Raw genomic sequence first — 12,102 nt, 5'->3', positions numbered from 1 at the left:
CACTACAACCACGTCGCTACTCTTCAATCACCATTGAGTAGAAATCCTGGTCGCTGTCGATCCATTCTTGGATACGCCGCGTCATGCCTCGCAATCCAGCTGCAAAGATGGTTGGCTCAGGTACGAAGGACACATCTCAAGGTCCTGCTTCAGCAACTCCTCCTGTGTCTCAAAAGCGACCCTCAGCAAAGCTTGATCCCCTCACAGGATTAGCGGAACATCTGGCGCCGAGGACCTTCACTGTCAAGAAGTACTACGATACTCTGTCTGGTACTACATCCGACAACTGCTCCTTCCATTTGAAGCCTCAAGATGAGGAATTCTTCATCACCGGAATACCTGCAGAAGTACAGCATCACTTCCGTGACATTCTCAACGTCATGTGCGGCAAAAACACTGGCCTACTGGTCATGTGCTTGAAAGCCCCGGAGTCACCCTTTCGACGCTGGCTGGTCATGGATTTGTGTCCCACTCGGTTGCTTGGAGAGTCGGAAAAACCGTCACGACTTGGGGAAGATGGGACGAGGTGGTCAAAGTTTTCAGCGCCAAACCACACAAGGAGGAAATCTATAATGATCTCGCAGTCGGTCTGGGTCGACGCGGACATCCGATCACAAAGAAGAAGGCAAGATCGGAAACTTTTGATATCCATGAGGAGAAGGGCATGGCAGCAGGAGAAGGAGTCAATACATGTTCTGCAGCTGCTGAAGCCGTTTCCCACGAGCAACGGTCCCGCTCAACATCTGGAGCGAAAAGTGGGAATGTAGCAGGAGACGCAAGCCCCATTGAGACCCAGCCTCAGACGCCAATGCATCCTTCAATCTCCCCACGGCCAACAAAGCGTCCGCGCCCAGACGAGCCTGGAACGATGTTCGACCGGGCGCTGAAAGGTTTCGATCACTGGCGTGACACGCTCAGGGAGGCATGTCGCTCTAGCAACGACATGACCGAGGAAGTTGCGAAACTGAAAGCCGATAATGCGCGACTGGAAAAGGAGAAAATTGCTACGCAGAAGGAGAACGAGGCCCTTCGGGCGAAGGCCACAAACAGCGCGGAACTCGAGACCGAACTTGCCAAAGTAAAGTCGGAGGACAGTCTGCTCAAGGCTGACATCGAAGCACTGCAAGACCTCGTTGGAATGTGGCTGGCTGGGGTGAACGTGGACAACTTCTTGAAGGAGGTCAGGGAGGGCAAGGATGTGAAAGGGCCTTTCTTCGCTGCCAGCATGAACAAGTGAGATGACACGATGGCAATGGTCACCACGAAGAGTAGATATACGAGGCTTTGAGAGAGGTTGGATGATCTTCGCCCTCTCGGTCGAGATGCATTGGAGCCAAGGGAAACAATATCACATCAAAGAGCTATAGCATGACGGCTTACGAGGGCTGGTGACCGTTTGGGTTGGGCATATCGAGCTTCTTCAGCACGCATCTTGCACAAACTTATCAATCTCTGGAACAGTACGTGCCTGCCACTTTGACGCAGGTCTTGCGATATTGAGTGCGGCTGAAACATTCACTGGCCACGGAAAGGATTCCACTTCACTTACCAACGAGACGTGTCTTACTGGTCTTCACTACTAACTGTTCATGAAACCATCACTTCACTTACACTGCAGCCATAACGCGACCGGCCCTGGCAACCCCATACTACTTTTTAGCGACATCAATTCTGCAGCTCTTGTTCATTGATCATCTTTCAACGAAACGGACAAGGCAGTGGTCAAGTGTTGTCGAAGTCAAGCGCGTGCCAGTATTGTAGCTCGACTGCCTCCTTCGAGTCACTCCTGCGTCTTTTCTCGCCGTCCATACTTACATATTCAAACCGCACGAGGAACCATGCCAGACAATACAGCTGCAATTCGATCCTTCTGGATCGCGGGAGATGCAACCTACGAGGGCTGTGAAATTAGCTGGAACACAGCATCACATGCCTTTATCGTCTACGACCCTCTACTTTTCAGACCTCCTATCATACAAGAATCATTTCGGTCGATCCAGAAAGTCCTCCACGAATCCGTCTCGCCATCATGCTTGACACTGGTACTGAATTTGAAATGGATCCCCGAGGAGAAATCGGTGAAGTCTCCTAGACTAATTTTCCTTTTCAACGACGTCTCATCTGCTATTGAGTTTCACAAAGTCCTCCTTCCACTTGACAGAGACTATGTCAAGAATACAACTGGTTGCTCGTGGTGAGTAAAGAAAGGGACTACCTTGTGTCCAATTACTGACTCTATCTAGTCGCGAATCCTTAGGTTCTCAAAAGATAGAGGCATCACCTCGAGCTGGTGATAAGAGAGCGCACGATGAAGATGACGAGGAGCCAGCCACTAAGCGATATCGTCCAGCATTCTTCACCACCCTCAAGATTGCGCCACACCTCCAACCACGACTTGCTGAACTTCTAGCAAAGACACCGCAGCCTGCGGTCACAGTTCACAAAGCTCAAGCCTGTAATGACGATGAGGTGGAAGAGGAGGAAGAGGATCAAGAGGATACTATTGTCATAGGTACTCCCCTTGGTCCCAATCGTCGCCATGTCCGCCAGAGTGCCCCATCGCCTTCGCGTCCATCAGGCCATACTGGAAGACTCCTGCGTCGCACGACACTCTCATCTCCACGACCAGGTTTGGCCTCCTCTGCGACCCTTTCGATTCGTGGAAGAGTTTGTCGAGGTTAGAGAAGAGAATGGAAAAATGAAATTGGAAAAGAGAGAGCTCCAAGAGAAGATTGTCGGATTGCAAGGACAAGTCGCCGTCGCCAGAGCCGAGCAGTCTCTTGCTGCAACGCAATTGACTCAACTTCAAGCAGACATTCAGCTATTGAAAGATTTGGTTGGACGCATCACAAGACCGCTGATCCAACTTGACGTCGACGGCTATTTGACTCGAATAAAATGGGGCGAGGATCCAGATGCCGCAATCAAGAACTCACATCTTTATTGCTGGGGTTCGTGGATGAAGAACGACGGTGACGATGCTGCTCCGAAAGTCACCATAGAGTGACATGCTCCTATGGAATTCTTGCAGGATGAGGATGTGAGAGTGTATCGGTGAAGCTGATTTGGATATTGGATACGAATAAGAGACCTCAGCTAAGCAGGGCTGCACCGATGCACCATTCTCAAAGTCATCTACGCGCAACAAGCTTGGCGAAGAGGTCAGATTGACTTGTGCATAGGTCATCAAAGACGGTCAGAGTTACGAAAGAATATGCGGTGTGCTGAGATTGCGGTTGACCTGAACCGGCGGAACAGGATAGCGGTGTGAATTGTACGTGACGGAATGCTTTGTCGGGTTATCGTACTGCACCTAAAAAGTATTCTTGATAGGTTGGGTAATGTTGAAGAGATAGTCGTCCAGTAACTAGAACTCGGTCGTTGAAATGTCGAGGTTGACCACGTGACCAGCCGAGAAAGTCTTGATCAACCCCGAGCTCGCTTCAATTCGAAGCCACTGACTGCACTCAACATCGCTCGAGAACAACCATCATATTCACCCAACGTCGACAGTCATCATGTGTCGCATCTGTGGACGCGTGGTAAAATGCATATTTGATTCAATGCCGTCAAGGGTGCCATCGAGATCGATGAGGTACATACTCTCAATTCGAGACTGTACAATGATTAACAGTGGTAGGACTCTACGGCAATCCCATCAATCTCGATCACACCATGTGTCTTCGCGCTCTCTCGTTCGAAGCGCATTGAACACCTCCTCGAGGTCGACAACGCAACCGCCAACATTCCTCCTGCCGTTCCGCGCGAGACTACATCAAGCGGCGACGCAGCAGGCCAGTCCGGCGGCAGATTTCCAGAGCACACAACCCGACATCCCTCCCACACTTCTCACAAGCACAACATCTACATCGATATCCGAGTCCAACACAGTCGTCACCCCTCCCTCGACAACACAATCCCTCTCGCGTCCGCTCGTCCTCTCAAAATCCCTACAAAATCTACTACCAAACATCATCCTCCAGAAACCTCACTACATCGTGGCGCACGTCCATCGCTTTCCATATTTAATCACGGAAGGTGACATTCTCCGTCTCCCATTCCACATGCACGGCGTCTCGCCAGGCGACATTCTGCGCTTCAACCGCGCCAGCATCCTCGGATCGAGAGAATACACGCTGAAAGCGGGCATGGCTAACACCGAGTCCTACGACACCAAGCGCACGGGCGAGCCAAACTATATTGACGAGCGGCTGTTCGAATGTCGAATGCGCGTGATGGGCATAGAGACAAATCCCATGATGGATAAAGAGAAGAAGAAGCGGAGGAATCGACATCGGAAGGTCGTCCACAGCAAACACAAGTACACCGTCCTGCGAGTCATGCAGATCAAGATCAAAGATGTAGAGGAGTTGAAGAGGGAGAAGGGCACGCTTTTGCTGGAAGGCGCTGCACAAACGGAGCAATTGTAACACTGACAGCAGAAATGCAGTAAGAATATCATTATATACTGCTCAAGAATGTCAAGAAAGGGTAGACTATCAACATACAGTATTTCAAGTGTGCGCCAGCCCTGTGGTCTGCTAATCGATCCGTGAAGCCCGAACCATGGGATTTTGTTTTCGACGCCAAAAAGCTCCGCACAAGATGACGCCGTCGCACCAAAATTCATCAAGTTTCATAAACATACAGTGTCAGTCGCAAGCTCATCTGAACTCGACGGCTGGGAACGTCATACGGTCGCGCAGGTTGATTTTGAACTCGTAAATACCCTCTTCGGAGCCGGCAAAGCTATATTTTGTCAGTCGGGGCGTCAAACAGCGACTCCGGTGCGTGTGAAACTTACAGATATTGACCATCAGGACTGAAGCCAATGCCAGCAGTCCCAGGTCCCATCTCGCGCACAGCATCCGCTGCCGTGGTGGTGGTCGGAGGTTCTCGTGCTGTCAGAGATGATGCGCCCGCCAGAACCCTGTTCAAGCCTGCGCCAGCCGTCCAATTGCCATTTGCATCCGTCGCGCGATTGCCTGACATACCTGACAAGAACATCATCCTGGCCAGTCGCAGATCCGAGTCTGGGATGCGACTTGCAAGGTCGGCGAGAGTCTGACTTCCTCGGTCGTGGGCACGCCGGGCTGCTGCAGCGGCGGCGGCAGATCGATTTCGTTCGGACGGGTTCAATCCGGTACGCCAGCTTGGAGGGTTGACTGTGTTCCACTCGCCCGGCCTCCGTGGTGTAGTATCGACCTCGGTTTGCTCCTGACGACCGAATTCACGACGTATGGCGTTCTCGAGGGCTTGGATGTCAGCCGTCGCCAATGCCACCCGTGACTCAGCGCGACGGACTTGACGCTGCAGATGTTCTATATGCTGAATCCGTTGGTTCCGAGATTCGCTGTGTTCGGACAGGACGCTGGAGAGACTGTCAGGTCGCAGAGTGGTAGGTAGAGTTGTGCTGCGAGCATCTGGAGAATTTCTTTCGATGGGAAATACTGGCTGAAGCTCCGTGGCTCTTTCGGGGTTGGCCATTATGAGACGATTTCGTTCTCTGGTGAGTCTTTGCGCATATTGTTCCCCAGCGGTCATCTGTTCCTGTAGCTCTCGGGAGCGTTGCTGTAGGAATTGTTCCTCGCTGGCGAGTTGACGTTGAAACACTCGTTCAAGAGAGGCTTCGACGCGGGCATTGGATTCTCGGGCCACTGCGCGAAGATGGTCCAATTGGGTCGAATTCTCCATGAGTAATCGTTGTTGAGTGTCGAGTTGTCTGCGCAGAAGAGCTGACAGCTGTCGTTCGTCGGCCAGTTGACGCTCCAGTTGGTTCCCCAGCTGACGTTCGGACTCCAGAGCAGCCTCGATTCGGGCCAGATTCGCCCGGTTGCTGTTGTCCGACTCTCGTGCTGTCTCGAGAGCGGTTTGTATTACGTGCCAAGGATCACTTGGTGGAATATTACTCGACAGGATTCGGCTGGTGTGTGCCGGAGGATCTGGTGATCGTGTGGTGGCGTGTTCGTCCTCACCTATCCTGACAGGAGATGCAGACAGTCTGGTTCTTTCGTTGTTGTTGGGATCAAGGAGTTGATTGCCAGTCGAACTAGATTCCGACAGTACCACCGAGGTCCTCCGACGAGGTCCATGGGACCGACTAACTTGGGATCCGCGGAGAGGAGCTAGCAGATCAATATTGTACCCATGAGAAAACTGTTGTTCCCTCTGTTGTGGTGAAGATGTGTAGTTGATACTGAAGGGGCGCGTGGCGGTTTGCTCTACATTGTCCATTGTGGTTTCCAGCGCATCGATAACTGATCTTTCTCGTGCGTCTAGATCCAGTCCTTGATGATAACTCAACAAGTCCTGCCGAGTATAACGCCGGCCAGCCTCAGTTTCTTCGTTATTTGTTTCGGATACTGTTTCGGTGGGGTTTGAACCTCGAATAGCTCGAAGTCGAGCCAGATGTTGTTGTTTCAGACGCTCTTTGACTCCCAGATTTCGGTAGGTGACGGGCGTGCCATCCTCAAGATCTACCGTCTCGGCCTTATGTGAATCCAATTCCAGTATCTGTCGCCGCATGAAACAAAGTCTGACATCTGCCAGACCTATCCTTCCATGATCTTCAGCCCAAGCAAGGATGTCCCACGGTGCAGGAGAAAATGCCATGGCTCGAACACAGCCCCACAATGTAGGCCGAGAAGACCGAAACGTACACAAGATCGAATTGCCAGGATTCTTGTCAGAATGAACAAGGCGCTCCATGTCGAAAACGGTTATCGAGCCACCTTGAGAGGAAGACGCGCATAGATGTCCAGACGGTGAAAATGCAACGGCGAAACTGTAGTCGTCGTATACAGGGTCTCCCGTGGGAACAACCACCTCAGCGAATGGAAGCCAATCGAACTTGGCATAACCATTCTCTGAAAAGCGGTCGAGGTGACGCTGGTAGAAGTGTACCTTGTCGGAATCACCCACTGCCGCAATAATCTCTGAGTCCGGAGACATTGCCGCAAAATTCATGGGTTGCTTGTGAGACAAAGTGGTCAAGACCTGCCGTTGTACAAGAGAGTATACCTTGATGGTCTTGTCGTTGTTGCTGATCAACACAATGGGCTCATCCGGCGCCTTAGGGCTTTTCATTGTGTGTATATTCATCGAGTTGACTATTTCTCCCCCAAGCACATCCACCACCAGATCGTGTCCGAAGCATTTCGGGTGACCGTAATCATCTTTCTCAACCTTGATGAACGCGCAGTCGCCATTCATCTCTCCACCCACACATACCCACCCCAGGTCCGCAGCAAGACATCTCGCCTCGAAGGGTATCGTGGCTAGGAGGGAACTCTGTTGGGTTTCGAGGTTGAGTACAAACACATCGTAGTTTGTGACATAGTAGATGAGATTCCCATCTGTCGTGCTGATGTAGTGTCGCAACTGATGGTGAGGTATTGATATCTTTGCGGGATAAAATTTACTTGGTTTGGCTAGTCCTTGAGTAGGAGTCAGGCATTGTTCGCGATCGGTTGCGGTCATTTCGCGGAACGAGATTCTAGGACACGAGACATATGCCTCTACCGCTGGGGATCGTAGCGGAAGACGGGGAAGAGCGCGGAGGGATAGTCTCTCATAGAGAAGTTGGGAAACGCATGTGTGTTTGTAGGTGTATAGCAGTAAAGTGTCAATATGTATTCAATTGGTTCCTGAGTAAGAATGACAGTGCTGCACGGTCTGTGATGTCAATTTGGTGAGGCTGTTCTGTTTGAGTCTAGTTCGCAGTACCCGTCAAAAAAAGGTCTGTGGAGTTAGATCCCGGCATCATCATCTTGCCTAGCACTGCAGTCTCCGTAGGTCTTTCCGGTCGAATCTTGGAGAATCTCTTGCCAAGACTCGAGTAGCGGAAGAGACAGGCGGCGCGAAGGAGCTTCTGCTGCGAAACATTTTTTTACATTCGCCTTTCCTGCATATCCATATCACTCGTACTCATCCATCCATCAATTGATTGATTCCTTTTTGTTTCCATTGGTCTTTTTACTATCGTCGTCTTTTCTCAACATCGGCAATCATGATTTCTTCAAGGTTGTCCCGAGCTGTAAGTACTGATCTGCTTCTTCATGGCTCACATGCTCATTGACCATCTACAGGTTCCGCGCTCAAGTCCCATCTCTCGCCTCTCTCAGATTCGAGCACCTCGCTCATCAATCATCTCTCGATATGCCTCCACAGACGCGCCCGAAGGCACCGAAAAGGTCAAGGGCCAAGTTATTGGTATTGATTTGGGTACCACCAACTCGGCCGTGGCTATAATGGAGGGCAAGACGCCCCGAATTATTGAAAACGCAGAAGGTACACGAACGACGCCCTCCGTTGTCGCTTTCACTGAAGGTGGCGAACGTCTTGTTGGTATTGCCGCCAAGCGACAAGCGGTGGTGAATCCCGAAAACACTCTGTTCGCCACGAAACGTCTGATCGGCCGCAAATTCACCGATCCTGAAGTTCAAAGAGATTTGAAGGAGGTTCCCTACAAGATTGTGCAACATACCAACGGCGATGCCTGGCTTGAAGCCCGCGGTCAAAAATACTCGCCGTCGCAGATTGGTGGTATGGTTTTACAAAAGATGAAGGAAACTGCTGAGGCCTACCTCGGCAAGCCCGTCAAGAACGGTGTCGTCACCGTGCCAGCCTACTTCAACGACATGCAGCGACAAGCCACCAAGGATGCTGGTCAGATCGCCGGTCTTAACGTTCTCCGTGTCGTCAACGAGCCTACTGCAGCTGCGCTCGCTTACGGTCTCGAGAAGGAAGATGATCGCATTATCGCAGTCTACGATCTTGGTGGTGGTACTTTCGATATCTCCATCCTCGAAATCCAGAAGGGTGTTTTCGAGGTGAAGTCCACCAACGGTGACACTCACTTGGGTGGTGAAGATTTCGATATCTCTCTCGTCCGACACATTGTCCAGCAATTCAAGAAGGACTCCAACATTGATCTGTCCAACGACCGCATGGCCATCCAACGTATCCGTGAAGCTGCCGAGAAGGCCAAGATTGAGTTGTCCTCTTCATTAAACACCGACATCAACTTGCCTTTTATCACTGCCGACGCTTCAGGTCCCAAGCACATCAACTCTAAGATGACCCGGGCTCAACTCGAGAAATTGGTCGACCCGCTCATCTCCAGAACCATTGACCCAGTGCGCAAGGCCCTGAAGGATGCCAACCTCCAGGCCAAGGAGATCCAGGAGGTCATCCTGGTCGGTGGTATGACTCGTATGCCCAAGGTGGCTGAATCAGTCAAGAGCATCTTTGGTCGCGACCCTGCCAAGTCAGTCAACCCTGACGAGGCTGTCGCTATTGGTGCCGCCATCCAGGGTGCCGTCCTTGCTGGTGAAGTGATGGATGTTCTTCTGCTCGATGTTACTCCTCTGTCCCTCGGTATTGAGACCCTCGGTGGTGTCTTCACCCGATTGATCAACCGAAACACTACTATCCCAACCAAGAAATCCCAGGTCTTCTCTACTGCTGCCGACTTCCAGACTGCTGTCGAAATCAAGGTCTATCAGGGTGAGCGTGAGCTTGTTCGCGACAATAAGCTGCTTGGTAACTTCCAGTTGGTTGGAATCCCTCCTGCTCACCGTGGTGTTCCTCAAATTGAGGTCACCTTCGATATCGATGCCGACTCGATTGTTCACGTGCACGCCAAGGACAAGTCTACCAACAAGGATCAATCTATCACCATTGCTTCCGGATCTGGTCTATCGGACTCTGAAATCCAAAACATGGTTGACGATGCCGAGAAGTACGGTGTCCAAGATAAGGAGCGCAAGTCCGCTATTGAGGCCGCCAACAGAGCCGACAGTGTCTTGAACGATACCGAGAAGGCCCTCAAGGAGTTCGAAGATAAGCTCGACAAGGCTGAGGCCGACACCATCCGCGAGAAGATCGCTTCTCTGCGTGAGTATGTTGCCAAGAACCAGTCCGGCGAAGGTACCGCCACGGCCGAGGAGATGAAGGCCAAGATCGATGAGCTGCAAGGATCTGCTCTTACATTGTTCGACAAGATGCACAAGGCTCGTGAGGAGCAACAACAACAGCAACCGCCTTCTGGCGATGCCGGATCTCAACAAGGAGGCGAACAGAAGCCTTAGACTGGTTGAGGTCAAAAAGCGACTTGTATTTTAATGAGATATTCCCCTGTACTCAACTTTTTTTATTGGTCATGTGGGCCGATCCGTCAACCTTCTTCTCCCATGTATGCAGAGCTGTTTGAGTAATGGGGATACAAATGGTATGGGATCGGCATGGATGAAAGGCCATTGAGGTATGTGGATGAAACATCTCGACATACTTTTTGCAAACACATTCATGAAACGTGGAGTGTGTTTGAAAGAGAGGAAAGATGGCCTTGTGTATTTAGCATTGTCTGGACAGTGTTCGTGTCCCTTATTGGCCCAGAGACCTGGAGGACGGGGTTCGGTGTCGTGTCTGAATAGAAACAAAATCTCCTCTCGTGCAATGCATAAGTTTTCTGTGTCCGGCTGTTACCAGTGGAAGTCCAGGGGTAACGCGCATAATACATCATTGATCAGTATTCAGTAAGTGGAGTCCGCGCGCAATAAGCAATCACCGTATTAAGGTGGCGGCTGGGTACATGTATGCGTCTTCATTCGGTTTCAGACGGATATGAAGGATAAATAAAGGGGGGCTCCGCTGACGATAGACCCAGGCAGCCACAGACCAGGGGTGAAGAATCCTATGATCATTATGATGACAGATTGGTGGACGACGGGATAGGAAGGTCTTGGAGGGAATGAATCCTGGAGCGGGGAAGAAATTGTGTCCTTGCATGATCATGATCAACTCGTGTAACGTCCTCCCGATGATGTAGATGGGGTAAGAGAGACTTTCCCAGATCTCAGACAGTAAAGCATCGACACCGGATAGGTAAGAATTAGGAATAGCTTTGGATCTTGTTAGGTTGCACAAACAGGGTTTAGTAAAAAATCATAGTCACAAACAAGACACATTTGTGACGATCGAAAAAGGACGAGATCGGAAAGATACTCGACCAGAGTGTTTGAGAGCAAGACATGCTGATACTCATACGAACTGAAGAAATGAAACTTCTGGATGGCCGGAAATTTATCGTGATTGACTGACATTTATGCGGTACGACGAGAGAAAGCCATGGATGTGTGCCTGTTTTCCATACAACATCATTGCTTAAACTGAGGCTGACCAGTGCCTGAGGCATTCTTCCATCTACTACTACCGGGCCTAGGTAAAGGCAAACTGTATACCGGATTTTGTTTTTTTGCCACCTACCAGTAGGCTTGGGGGAAAGCTAGCCCGTACCTCAGGTTGGCACTGTGCAGGCCTCTTGTTTCATTCTCTAGCGCGCGGCCTGACCAGCTGCCCGGTGTGAGTGTGACGATACTTGGCCCCAGAATTTTTACCTAGGTATGCGTATAAATACTGGAGTATTCTTGTTAGTGTTTGGAGTCTGAGAGTCCAGAGATACTACCCTCGCACGGAGTACAGTCATAGGGGTGCAACCTTCCTCATCGGAATATGCAACTCGTATCGTTGGCGAGGGTTGTAACGTAATCTTTGGGATAGAGAAGTCGTAGGAGGCTTAGTCGATCAATCTTGCGACGATTCGCTAGTTAAGTTAATGGGATGATGTTGTTGGCGGCGTATTCATCATTGGCTGCGTCTTAGTGCCACACATCAAGCGAGAACCCGCCCGCCTCTTTGCCTGTGGGCATTCGCATCAGTTCAATTCAGTTCATCTTCTTGTGTTCGGGCGCGCATCCACCGTCTTATTGACCACTTACCGTTTTCCCTTTTTATTTGCTTTACTCAATTCACTCTGCCTAGTCCTTCCATACCGTGCCCAGCCGGCGAGACATCTACACAGAGGACACTCTAGACCAACCCTTTTACGCCGCGCAACCAATCCCACATTTTCCCTTTCTCCCTCCTCCCTTCTCCTTCCGCCATTATTCCAGCTTATCGCGTCTTTCTGGATATATACTTTGATCCTCCCCCTTCACCACCCCCTCCCTCTCCCCAAAACCTGTACATCACTTCTTGTGCGACACTCTTTTGTCATTCTTGATTTCCACTCCTTCGTTTCTGACTGCGAGGCCGTATCCT

At 50.8% G+C, this 12,102-nt stretch overlaps 5 protein-coding genes across 5 annotated transcripts; 4 read left to right on the top strand and 1 right to left on the bottom strand.

The window, feature by feature from the left end:
* Window positions 1-83: 83 nt before the first annotated feature.
* On the top strand, window positions 84-1,237 carry EDD37DRAFT_607856 (uncharacterized protein; the record flags this gene model as incomplete). Its single annotated transcript, XM_062815004.1, has 2 exons — window positions 84-382; window positions 424-1,237. The coding sequence occupies 2 exons, from the start codon at window positions 84-86 to the stop codon at window positions 1,235-1,237; spliced, it is 1,113 nt and encodes a 370-aa protein (XP_062672171.1).
* A 601-nt stretch (window positions 1,238-1,838) lies between these two features.
* On the top strand, window positions 1,839-3,007 carry EDD37DRAFT_607855 (uncharacterized protein; the record flags this gene model as incomplete). Its single annotated transcript, XM_062815003.1, has 3 exons — window positions 1,839-2,194; window positions 2,244-2,541; window positions 2,630-3,007. The coding sequence occupies 3 exons, from the start codon at window positions 1,839-1,841 to the stop codon at window positions 3,005-3,007; spliced, it is 1,032 nt and encodes a 343-aa protein (XP_062672170.1).
* A 427-nt stretch (window positions 3,008-3,434) lies between these two features.
* EDD37DRAFT_626860 (uncharacterized protein) lies at window positions 3,435-4,465 on the top strand. Its single transcript, XM_062816330.1, has 2 exons — window positions 3,435-3,595; window positions 3,641-4,465. The coding sequence occupies exons 1-2, from the start codon at window positions 3,519-3,521 to the stop codon at window positions 4,428-4,430; spliced, it is 867 nt and encodes a 288-aa protein (XP_062672169.1). The 5' UTR covers window positions 3,435-3,518; the 3' UTR covers window positions 4,431-4,465.
* Window positions 4,466-7,759, bottom strand: EDD37DRAFT_626859 (WD40-repeat-containing domain protein). Its single transcript, XM_062816329.1, has one exon. It carries the CDS (start codon window positions 7,477-7,479, stop codon window positions 4,801-4,803), a length of 2,679 nt encoding a protein of 892 aa, XP_062672168.1. The 5' UTR covers window positions 7,480-7,759; the 3' UTR covers window positions 4,466-4,800.
* A 249-nt stretch (window positions 7,760-8,008) lies between these two features.
* On the top strand, window positions 8,009-10,091 carry EDD37DRAFT_657084 (hsp70-like protein; the record flags this gene model as incomplete). The annotated part of the gene is made up of 2 exons (XM_062818876.1): window positions 8,009-8,035; window positions 8,088-10,091. The coding sequence occupies 2 exons, from the start codon at window positions 8,009-8,011 to the stop codon at window positions 10,089-10,091; spliced, it is 2,031 nt and encodes a 676-aa protein (XP_062672167.1).
* Window positions 10,092-12,102: the final 2,011 nt, after the last annotated feature.

The sequence above is a fragment of the Exophiala viscosa genome (assembly GCF_022695815.1).
Source record: "Exophiala viscosa unplaced genomic scaffold EDD37scaffold_3, whole genome shotgun sequence".
Classification (NCBI taxonomy): Eukaryota; Fungi; Ascomycota; class Eurotiomycetes; order Chaetothyriales; family Herpotrichiellaceae; genus Exophiala; species Exophiala viscosa.
The sequence above is the reverse complement of the archived record's forward strand: the minus strand, read 5'-3'. Positions and strand labels throughout refer to the sequence as shown.

Bases quoted from the DNA above. Each gene is read 5' to 3' on its own strand.
- EDD37DRAFT_626860 (XM_062816330.1), top strand. From the start codon at position 3,519: ATGTGTCGCATCTGTGGACGCGTGGTAAAATGCATATTTGATTCAATG. The intron at 3,596-3,640 runs GTACATACTCTC...TAACAGTGGTAG, and splicing joins GTGCCATCGAGATCGATGAG to GACTCTACGGCAATCCCATC.
- EDD37DRAFT_626859 (XM_062816329.1), bottom strand. From the start codon at position 7,479: ATGACCGCAACCGATCGCGAACAATGCCTGACTCCTACTCAAGGACTA.